General features: G+C 36.7%; 1 protein-coding gene across 23 annotated transcripts in view; it reads right to left on the bottom strand.

Moving 5' to 3' along the window:
- Positions 1-12,364, bottom strand: part of TBCK (TBC1 domain containing kinase) — a 147,175-nt gene that overhangs the window by 76,932 nt on the left and 57,879 nt on the right. For all 23 annotated transcript variants that reach the window (XR_013950670.1, XR_013950671.1, XR_013950672.1 and 20 more), the window contains one exon: positions 11,550-11,711. Coding sequence is in view for 11 of the 23 variants with exons in the window: in XM_080590632.1 (XP_080446758.1) it covers positions 11,550-11,711 (162 nt within the window). In the remaining 12 variants the exon portion in view is untranslated. The remainder of the gene's footprint in view (positions 1-11,549; positions 11,712-12,364) is intronic.

Raw genomic sequence — 12,364 nt, 5'->3', positions numbered from 1 at the left:
TCCAAGTAATGCAAAATATAAAAATAAGATGGTGTTTTCCACAAACAGATAACCAAATATGCGTGTGCACACATATAGGTACATGCACGCATACATTTGGGAAGATCAACATTTATCACCCACAAGGGAGAAAAGACTGTTGGAAGCAAAAGCATTTATTCACTTTTCCTTTTTTAAAAGTGATTAGCTTCATGAAAGTGGAACTTAAGAAGACATTACAGTGGGTAAATCATTTACAGAATATGTAATTAGTCACAGTGGGTGAAGGAGCTTCAGACTGGAGTAGCCTTCTAGCCTGTCTTCAACCTTTGTTTGGAATTTCTGTTTAAGAAAGATCACTTCCCGTCAGTGAACAAGATGCAGTGTAATCTTTTGCGGCCCCACTAGATAAGATCTTTTCCCTTCCACTTGACTAATAAATTAGGGTCTACTGCAGTACTTCAATTTTGATTTCTTCCCACGCCCTTTCAAATAACTGAAAAACGATTCAGTCTGCATTAAATGCCCTTTCAAAAAAAAATTTAAATCACGCCACGACTTTGTACCCACACAATATTAATCCTACTTGTACTCTTCCTGCTCTCAAGTAGTATTTTGTGTTACGAGTGAGTCAATGCTAAAGCTTACACATTATTAAGCACATACCGTCAGGACATCAGAAGTGTAAATATATGAAGTCAGTGCTGAGATCCTTGAGCAGGACAATGAACAAATGAACAGAGTACTTCATGAGGATGCCAGACTACTTGTCATACACAAACAATTTAGAAGAACATCCTTCTGAGAGAAGGCTCTGAATAAATCTCAGGGTGGCAGCATGAAGTACACAGAAACACCTAGAAAGGATGGGGAGGGCCTGCTTGTGGGATGTACAGACAACATCTCTGTGCTCTCTAAAGTCCCAGCACTGGTGTGTTTTGTGGTCAGAAAATCATGCGCCTTCCCTTTTTATTCATACAAGTTACTTTGCTGGAAAATCTGTAATCAAAATGTGTTAACATAACATTGAGCCATTAATTTTGAAGCATGCACTGAAAAAAAAAGTTAAGCACAGCTTTAAACATAATAAAATACTAAAAAAAAAATAGTTATTTCAAAATTGAGTATGTCTTAAAGCAGTTTAGTTTTCACACAGTGTAAAGCACCTGCATTTCAAAAAGTCAGAGTTGGCACCCAAGTACCTAAAAACTAAAAATGGCCAGTTTCACTATATAACACTGGTCTTAGGAGTTCTAGATCAACTGAGCTCAAGGATTTCACAGTCAAGTAGCAATTAAGCCTTAGAGGAAATAATCCTATGGCAGTACGTAACATCTTTGCTGTGCGGCTTCAAAAGCCTTTTTTCCATGATTTTTTAAAATATGTGAAATACATGAACTGAAAAAGGAAGGAGCGTGTGGGGGTAGTAAACATAGTAATCTAATACTAATATCCATGTAATTGATATTAATGTAATGTATCCATGTAATGGATATTAGTGGTTTTGTCATGGCCCCATCCCACTGTTAAGCCTGCTGAAATACTTTGTCCATTTTCTGAAATAAACTTTCTTGTTGCTCTAAGATATCACTCATTTCTCTCTGCTCATGCTAAAACATCACTCTGTACTGAGATGCTGCCTTCGTTTGTCAACAGTCTCATCTGAAAACACTGTCTCACCCGACAGATCTGCTTTTTAAGTTCTGTTTTAGTATTTTTATTATAAATACAGCAGAGAAGTAGACTGTCCTTGAAATAAACATTAGAAAACATCAGTTTAAAGGCGATGCACCTGTAAGAAAAGCACAAAAACCTTATTTTTACAGTAAAACTGGATGTAAAAATATTTTTCACACCAAGGGAAAGCAATGAATGGGGAAAAACATAACACGAAGGGCTCCTCCTTAATGAAAACGTACACAGACCAAGTCTTTGTGCAGAGTTAATCAATTCCAGAGGCCTTTCCTTGGGTAACAAGGCACAAGTTAAGAAGCTTGGCCAAAATAAACTTCTGCGTTTTGGATGCAACCCAGAATTATGGGCTCGGTTTGACCTCTCCATCACAAATACTTTATGGCTACCCGTCCTGGCACCCTCTGTTTTCACCACACAGCCACATAAATAGCGAAGCAGGCCTCTGCCTAATAAAGGCAGGGAAGCTGAATAGGTCAGTCAGTTTGATCTCACCATTCCTGCTCTCCGAAGAAATAGGGGTGGAAAGGCCATAAACCTTGGATTTTCTCGCAACATGCAAAAAGATTCACTAAGCCTAGATAATCAGACGGACAAATTGAGTAAGAGAGGTAACATTTCCATCCAACAGCTCTGTATCTATTACTGCTAAAAGGTTACTAATAAATGAAAAGGTCAATGGAAAATTATTCTTTTTATATAATTTATTTCACACATTACAGGACAGTTGTGCTATTTTACTGTTTTGTGGATAGTCATTTGCTCTTACATCAGCACCCCTTTCAATGCATCTCAGGAAAAAAAAATTCAAAGGCAAAATAAATATAACTCATTAAAACTTCATCAACAGGTCTGCTTCCCAGATGTGACGTGTAAAGTGAAAAACCCTACAGTCAGAAACTCTGACCAGATCAATGCTTACAGAATGCATCAATGTCTAAAGAGTCACAAGCAGAAGAGCTTTGTATTAGCATAGTTTTCCTCTTGTTAGCTTTCAGGAGAATATCAAGGTACTAATAGGAAGTAATTTAGCATTTCTGCTTTTGAAGTAAGATAAATATTCAAGTAACCTTAAGAAGGGTTACTTGTTGCCATGGGAATAGGATCAAAGTCTCTAATTTAACCTGTTGTTTCCTAGACCAATAACTGAAAAACTTCAGGTAAAAATTAATACAGGTATCTACATCTGCCTGAAGAACGTCCTGAACCATGCGATACAAACTACCAAAAAAACCACCACAACTATTTTAGAATTTTGCCATGATGTTAGCAATTATTTTTTTTTCTTTTTTTTTTTAATTTTTGTGGCCAGCCCCTGAAAACCCACCCACTGTCTGTTTTGACTGAATCCAGTTGCCCTACAACTGTTAACTCGTGTACTTCGACAGCTTGAGTGAGACGGCTGGGAGCTTTCAAACAGCTCTGCCCCAAGCTGAAATATGAACTGAAAAAGTTTCTTGCAGGTGATACTGCTGGCATGCGCATCACTGCTGGAAAAAATACGAACCAGATGACGTGATGCTGGTGAGAAAAAAATAAAATGCTTTTTTTTTTTCCTGCTTAAGTGTAAGGGTGGAAGAAACAGCAAGAGATCATCTAGCTCCTTGCCTTGCTCTGAGGCCAAATAATAAGACTACCCCATGCCCTACAGACACTTGTCTAGACTTTTCAGATTTTTGCAGCAACAGAGGTTTCACCTGACACACCCCCGATGTGTACTTAGCCCATTTATCACCATTTTCAAAATAGAAGCTACATTCTTCACATACAATGGGAGCCCAGTTGGGATACCTGTCCTTCCTAAACACGTTTAGTCCTTCAATGCTAGCGATCCAGTCCCAACATTTATTCTGAGCATGCAACATGAACAAAGTCTTAGCTTTATGTGCAAACCTTGCTCTAGTTCTCCACGATTAGTTTTGTTCTTTCTGCTGATTTCTATTAGAATCTAGCTCTTAATACATTAAGAACGAAGATTGGATAGACAGAATAAAAAGCCTGATGCAGATGTAAAGGCAAGAGTTTAAATTCTTTCAATACTGGGAAGTAAACCAAAAGGACCTAACAGCTATCCCAAACTGTGAGAGAGCTGAGAATTCCTTTAAAGACGCCTTGTTTCTCAGCCCTTACTTTAGCAGAAAGATTTTTCTGGCTCTCAGACTACACTCTGTATTTAAGCAGTTATGTGTGTATCTACTAACAGCACTGGATCTAAACACACAGAGCAACCGTGTCTATGATCACGTGGAGATGTGCTGCTAATGTACATTTTAATCAAGGAGTCTTAACAACACTGCACCTCCTAGAGTGTACCCCACTCAGCTCCAACTCAACAAACCTGTGTGCGTAAATCCTACCATTTCCACAGTGAAAAATGGTACCAATAGTTCTGGTACTTTCATTTTTCCTGGCAAGTCCCCTTTCCACTGCTGGTTAATGTTATTTGTACAGCTCATTTTAAAAGTCTTCTCAATTAACAAGTAGAGAACTAAAGGTCATAAGGAAGATCATTTATACCTGTATAGACATACAAACAACACATTCAGCATAATGAAGATATGAACAGATACCCTACCAGGCACCTTGCTGTCAGCAACATTTCCCATAACTGTGGAAGAAAAAAAAATCTACTGCACGCTCTGGCTTTCTAAACAACAGTCTGATCCCGAAGCAGTTGTTATGCTCACAATTTTAGTGAAACCAAAAAAGAGGGGAAGATTTTCCAAAGACATCTTTGTAAAAAGAAAAAGAAAAAATATATATATAAATATATTCACCTCATTTAGATGCAAACCTCCAATAAAAGGAGTTTAACTTGTCTTTCCATGCCTAGAAATGCTGGTATATTTGACAGTTTGACTGTTTCTACTTTGATTTTATTCCAGGGTAAGGGTGTACAAAATCCTATAAGACTAACAAAAGTATTACTCTATTCTCTGAAGTCCCTTTTTGCTATGAAGGGTACCTACAGCTTCTATCAAGAAAAAGGAGGCATCAGCTGTGCATCACGTTGATTTTAAGACACTAGGAAAGTTTTACTGATGAACTCAGTTTCCCTCCTTCTTTGAAACAATACAGCTTTAGATAGTCCTTTACTAAAGGATATATATTCTATTTTTTTTTCTGCCACTGACAACTACAGAGTAGCAAAAACACTAATATGAATGAAACGAAGGAATTTTCTTCCTTTAGTGTTTCACCCATCCCAGCATTACTCTTTAGTCTCAAGAAGGTGGAATCTATAAATAGAAGTGCATGCTGTTCATGTAGCTACAAGTGGCAAACGTGAATAATTAAAGAATTCACGGCTTCAGGTAAAATGGTATCAATCTTACAGTTTGACACAATAGAACAGCCTTGGTGAGCAGGTGTGCCCGAACAAATTACTCTGCTTCTGTACCAAAGCCAGCTCCCAGCCAACACTTGGCTGTAAGCCATTAAGAAACAAAACAAAACAATAACACAGAAACCCAACAGTTACTAGCAGCTATGCAGTTTCTGCTTCACAGATGCCATCATCTAGTGACAATACATCTTCACGAACTGCATTATAAAATACACCTGCCACCTGCATCTAAAAAAGCCATTTAATGTAAGGATGAAGAATACGTTGAAAAGAGGTTTCCATATATATTAGTCTGACCTACATCCTTCAAGAAAAGAAAACTAAAAAAGTGATTTCCTTTTTAAACTCTGATGCCTCTTGATGTTTCCAATCTTTTTTTTTTCTGGTTATAGTTACAACACTATTATTATGTACATCATATGACAAAGACCAAATTGTTTTTCTTCAGACATACGGTAATTTGAAAAAGCAGCCCAGCTTCACTAATGCCATGATAAATCACCTTGCAGTGTCACCTTCCACAGGGGACAATAGTTTTGAACTGAGGCAAACTACAAAGCTACATGTCAAAATTTCCTAGTTGAATTTATGAAAAAAGCTTCCTTTTAGAAGAGCTATTATGATTTCTCTTCCCCAGAGGATTAATCTGAGCAATACAACGTTTTCAAAACTGTATGAAAAAAAGTCAAACCTTATTCAAAACGGTGTACGATCTTGGTTTTTCTACTGCTCACTCACAGATGGAAGACCCCATCGCATCCCTTTCAGTCTATCCACAGTTGGTGTTTTGACCTCCAAGTTCACATTTTTAGCCAAGAAGTGGTGAAACAAATGGAAACTGGCACCATACACCCACAAACTCAGTGTGGGCTTGGTGGCCAAGTGCCATTTATTTCACCTGCCAAATCTTAATTAACTAAACACTGAATCACCAGAAATTCTGTCAAGATAAAAGAGTATGAATTGCAGATGTGTAGGCAAAGTATTTTCAGAATGAAAAAAACAGCGGAAAGTAGAACAGTAGCTATCTAGGGGTTGAATATGTACCTAAAGTCGAGTTCTCTGATGTGCATTTAATTTTGCTGCTGTCAGCAGAAACATCAGTTAAAATTGCACCATGCAATCTCAGTGTAGAATTTCTGTTATTTGTTAATGTTTAGTCCATTTGTGAGCTGGATGAAATATTTTTAAGCATTTATACAACTTTCATCATCACAGAATTAATCATTTTGGTACACTGCTACAATAGAAACAGATATAATTGTTTCTCTCACACTAGAGAAACCCTGTTCCTTGGAGAATCATTTACTTTTGTGGTTTTCCAATAGCTACATCTTCAACTACACATTGCATCTTAAACCCACATGCCTGTATCTCACAAAGCAGAGTCCTCCACATTTCCGCTTCAACAATTTTACTATAGCTCCTCATTGCACTGGACCACTTCTTCACCACCAGCGCTCTGGACTTTGTATCTGATGTTCTTTCTTTGGAGGTGCTGACTAGCCTGAAGACAGCAGAAAGACACCTTTCTAAGCTGCACAGAAATAACATATGAACGCTCCTCACCCCCTAAAGTTTCAGAAGATGAGGTTACTGCAGAAACTAACCTACATATAAGAACACGTTTTATCCCATGTCTAGGCTTGGTGTTTCCTTATTCTCTAATAGCATCTGTTCCCCACCTTATAAGTTGGTGTATCTCTTCTCAAGTCCCAAATGAATAGCTGTATTTCAGTGATGATATCAGCGTGGATCTCTGCAAGAATATCTGCTTGTCAGGCCCTACACTGCACTGATTCAGGGTAGAATTGATCAGGTCTTCAACTGCTTGCAAAGAGTTGTCTGTATCTGGATGCTTCATTCCTCAGTCTGTCTTTCTAACAAAAGGTGCCAGTGACTTTGCACTACTTGTACAGTGGGTAATGAATTTAGTAATCAATTTAAGCTACAGCAATCACCATGTATATTATGCAACTTAAAAACTATTATACATACTGAAATCAAGATGTTAACAACTATGCTATAAGAAAGACTGCACATTTTAAGGTAAAGTTACTTGTACAGTCAGCACTCAATGCATGGCCATCTGGGTCGTAGATTTCTTGATACGAAAGATGCAGACAACCAAATAGGTTTAGTGTAGGTCAGCACTGGTCTGAAAGCAAAGTGCTGCTTCTGTTGGTACCAAATCAGTAGTGCCACCCTTACCATTCTCATTTCCCCTGCCACATCCTCCTGTCGTATGTCAGGCTTAGATAAAAGAAAAACAAAGGTAATGCACAATGTGTTTGCTCTCTCCACATCACCTAAATGGCATAAGATTTAGAAAATCTCAGAACTACACAAAGAATTAGCAATGATTCTGGAGTTGGTTTTATTTGTTTGTGTCAAATAGTACCTCTAAATCTTCCCTGGTAATCACATTGTTCGAACAGAGTTTATACTCAAAGTAGCTCGTCAAACACAAGGAGAAAAAAGAAGAAAGAACAAAACAAACAAACAAAACACATGCCTTTGGGCAATAATTTCCTAAACAATCTAATTTAAGCAAGTTTTAGCAGTTGCTGAAATGTCCTCTTTGTGCAGCCCCACCAAGGGCTAGGATATTTGGTATTACAGCAAAGGGATTTTCTGGTGTTTTAGTTGACCAATTCTTATGTCAAATCCTTCAAATAGGTTTCCTAGTATACGAGAATATTGTTAGAACTAAATACTACTAAAGCATGTGAGAATTCTGAATGGCATATTCCTATAATTTGGAATAATAATGTTAACCACAAGATTAATGAAGAAAACTAAATCTCCTTTGCACAGTGACATGTATAGTTTCTGTTCCCCTTATAAGTATTGGTACAGACAACAGTTTACAGGAGAACTTGGTTAAAACTATGGTTCTCAAACATAGGAATGTATGCCTGAAATATGTTGAGGTATGACTATACCAAGCAACTTACAAGCAGAGGAAAGGGGCACACGTGAACACTGAAGGCTTTGCCATTCAGAAGCTGTAAGCCAAGAAATTCTGAAAAGGTGAAAACACCTGATGAGAGAATACTATTGATGGAAAAAGAAAAACAAAAAAGCAGAATCGGGACCATTTTTTATTTCCGTCTGTATAGAGAGTAAGAACAAGCATTTTGAGGAACAGTTTGCAGTGTTTTCCTTGATGTAAAAACTGTAATGTTACAGGCTCCACTAGCAGAAGACAGCACTGCCAAACCTAATTATTAACATGGCTTTTCACTACAGAAACACCTTCAGTGCTACGGTACGGTTATTTTTCTGACTGAATTCCTTATACACAGAGCCAGGAATAACTGTCAACTCTAGCAACTACAAGATTATGGAGAGCAGCAGCAATGATCAATTCTGGAATCAAAGTCTAATTTTATTCATAAAATTAAATCATACCCCTAGCCACTTCAAAACCTCTTTAGAACTGTTTGTTTTTGAAGATTTTTAGGGAAATTCCCAAGTTTTGTACCTAAACTTAGGCAAGAGTTAAAATCCTTATCCAGTTTCAAATTCAGTGCAACTGTCCCTCCAACAAGTAAATAAAACTGTAAGGTTCCCTGCATCACCGTCTCTATTCAGAGAAATTCAGATACATGGAGTTTTGAAGTGTAATGTTTTAATTAACTTTTAATTTTCCCTTCCTGGCCGGAGTTCAATTTTTACATGAAGCCACAAGCAAAGTATGGCAGTCATGAAGGAATATCTGTTTTCAATATTAACAAATAGAGATTTCCACTACAGATTCCAAAAATAGGAAGTGATATCCATTTATACAGATAAAATATAGTCAAGGCTTTGAGAGAAGCATTGCAAAGGGCTTTCAGAATCAAGTAATCAATACCAGCACTGTGCCCCTTCTTTTTCCCCACATCATTAACTTCTCTAAACAATAATCAGAACTGTGTTATGTGCACTGAACTCAACTGTGAACTGCAACCAAGTGAACTGAAAATAAATTTGTGGGTTATTTTTTTAAATTAAAATGTATCTTTTTAGTGACAGGTACTGTAAAAACAAGAAATGTTAAAAAAAACATTTCACAAATTTGCAAGATAGAGGTAAAGTAGCTTTATCAGTCTGGAAAGCAAGTCACTTTCACTGGCAGCCTGAGATAAGCCATTCTGGTGCATGGAAAGCTTAAAAACCACAGGAGTTTCAGGCTGTTGAGCAACAATTGATTTTAGATTTAAATTATTGCAGATGTTTAGAACAACATAATCTCTTCCTTGGGGTGACCCAATTCCACGTAAAGGTTGTTTGCAAATTACTTTTAGAAAATTCACACGCATGGTGCAGAATTTATTTTAACCAAAATAACGGAAACCCTGTTTGGAATATACAGGTGACAAAATGCAAAAGCAGTCAAGACATAATAGGAAATAAGACTTGGGTAAGAAAGAGAAGCATAAGGCCATGGTAATTTTATGTTCAGAGAGGTTACTGATTACAGAAGTCTCAACTAGACCAATAACATTTCATTTTTAAGTCATGCTAGTGTCATCATCCATGCCTATTCCTTTTTCCCTTAGCAGTCAATTTATGATGTGCTTTGGATTAATCTCCCAACATTCAACTGTGTCACTGTTGACATCCAAAACATTGCAGACATCACAAACACTTTAAATATTTGTTTTCAGAAATTAACACCATCCTGCCGAAACGTTTCCTACTGGAACATCAAAGTTGACAAACAATAATCAGCAGAAAGCATACACATTGTAATACTACAGGTTTTAGTTATTTAGTTTTACTATATAAATAGATATATATTATGAGAACTAATGTGTTCTTACACTTGACCTCAGCATAAAGTACATCAGCTGTCAGAAAATCAGCTGGTTCAAGATAAATTGGAATATATAATTTAGAACCACTTAAGGGGAAAAAAATAGGAAGATATGACCTTAGGCAAGAAAATAGGTAAAATATTAATGAACCTGTATTTAACTAAGATAAAGATAATACATGGGGGAGGACAGAGACAATCTTTTAGCTTAGCACTCACCTTTCAAACCACCTGAAGATACCCCGTTAAATTTTATAATAGAATTTGAAATGACTGAGCATGTAGACCAAAACTGGAAAGAACCCACACTATATGGAATGGCCTATTTAATTTTCTTATAAATTGAAAAAATAAAATAGCAATTGTGTAGTAGAAACTAAGCTGAAAGGTAGCAGAGAAGCAAAATTTTGAAATCTGGACATTTGTTTAATGGTATACAGTGAGAGACAGAATTTGTGACAATAGAGAAGCCACAGAGCTTCACCAGTGAGAACTTGCTGAACCTCTGAGAGACTGACTTCACAGCTATGAACTTAGATGCAGCTTGTTTGCTACCACACTGTAGGCTACTGCTAGCCCCTGAACTCTGCAGTTGTGGAGACCGCCACACTTAATAAGAGATTTTTAAGATTCAATGCTCTTCCAAACTTGATTCTCTCATTCAATTCTTCAGGAAAAGAATGACTTCTGTTTAAAGGAATTACTATTTGAATTACACACATGGTGTTAGAATACATCCTACTAAATTTATAAATGACCCAGGAAATAAGCAAATGTTAAAGTTCTGTTAAGAAAAGGCCACATGACTAAAATCGTATCACCTCTTAACCAAAACCTATATCATGTTAGTGAGATCCTGGGTTGAGTAGAGGGGAGAAATATAAGATCATGAGCACGTTCTGCGTGCACTAGACTTCCAATTCGTGTATTATGTAAATATTAGTCCATCATAAATGGAAACATCTTCCAGTTTACACTATTTACTCAGCTCAAATGCATGCTACTGCTTCCCTAGAAATACACTCAGAAATAAGAGCCAAGCTTCATTGCTAACTGCCTCTTTTTTTTTCCTTTTTTTTTTTTTTTTCAAAATATGTAAGACTTATTTATATGGATAGGTCAACAACTTCCCACTGAACAGGAGGGCAGAACTTCTGAATGATTATGTGGCCTCCAATCTGATTTTGAGGGTTCTTTTGAAAGCTGTAAGTTTCAAATGAACTGATCTAACATCAAGCAATTCTAATGGTATCTGTACCACTTTTCATAGTATATTAACTTTACCTTAGTTGTTTTCATAGCAACAGCTTAATTTTATGGAAGGAAAACAGACTAGCACCAGCAGCAAAGTGAGACAGCACTATATAGAACAACACTTATTTCCTGCTAAAAAGCCCCTGCCATCTGCATTGTTTCTAGAAGTGGCATGTCTGTGAACGGTCACTCATGAATTATTTAAGATTATTCTAAATTTCACAAGGAAGTACTCCAACCTTCACACGGAAATAAAAATGAACTCACCCAATTCTTGCTATGACAACACAAGGACTTCTATTAACTTCACCAAGCTATAGTTATGTAAACTCCTTGCCAGTTTGTGCAGGGCCTAAATCTAACATTATTTTGAAACACATGTAAGATTTATAGTACATATTCACATGAAAGCACATGGTTTCTTCAGCAATGCACCTGGGAAAACAGAAAAAGGGAAGAAAGCGTTTTCTATACCTGGTAAGTCTGAAAAAAGGAGAATGCATTCATTGAATCCATTAGCCAGAAGACGATCCCTCAGTTGTTGAAGTATAGCCACTCCTATACAGAATGGGAAGGAGGAATTTCCAAGCAGTAACGTATCCCACAAGTGAAAAATTTTATGCAAAGGGAAGACATCTGCATGACAAACAGGCACCACAATAAATAAATAAAAGTTGTAAGTTAATATAAATGCACATACACACACTTAAAGGAGACATACTTTCTTCTCTCCTGTCTTAGGGTTATTTCTTTTTTTTATCTGGGAGCAAGCAGGATTCAACCTGTTTAAATATGTTTCTTTTTGTATGTATATAGACTACTCTAGAAGTAAGCAGTACCTTCTTTCCTTATTAAGTACTTTGAAATATGAAGGTTTTCAGATTTCAAACACAAACAAAATTAGGCAATTTATTCTTCTTTTGGTACAGAATAATTATGCATGAAGAAATGCATATCAGTAATTTCCAATAGCATGAAGACATTAATGAGTGAATCAATAAGCTCAACTACCTTAAACTAGACAAGAAAATGAGCAGAATAGAGCAAAAATTGGCAGAGAGGAATAAAGGCCTATTAAAAATAGCACCATTTTACATATAAAGCTGAAGGTGGATCTCCTAAAATACATTATCCTTCAAGTAAATAGTTCTAACACTTTAATTCATTACCAAGAAAACTATCTTCTCAGTTTTCCAAAGGTGAATATTCCAAATTCTCATAAAAGGTTTAGAAGACTGGACAACAGCCAATGCTTTACAATCAAGATCTTTAGGAACTGCAATCACGTG

The sequence above is a fragment of the Anser brachyrhynchus genome (genome assembly GCF_964034855.1).
Source record: "Anser brachyrhynchus genome assembly, chromosome: 4".
Taxonomy (NCBI): Eukaryota; Metazoa; Chordata; class Aves; order Anseriformes; family Anatidae; genus Anser; species Anser brachyrhynchus.
This window is presented reverse-complemented; position numbering and strand designations above follow the sequence as displayed.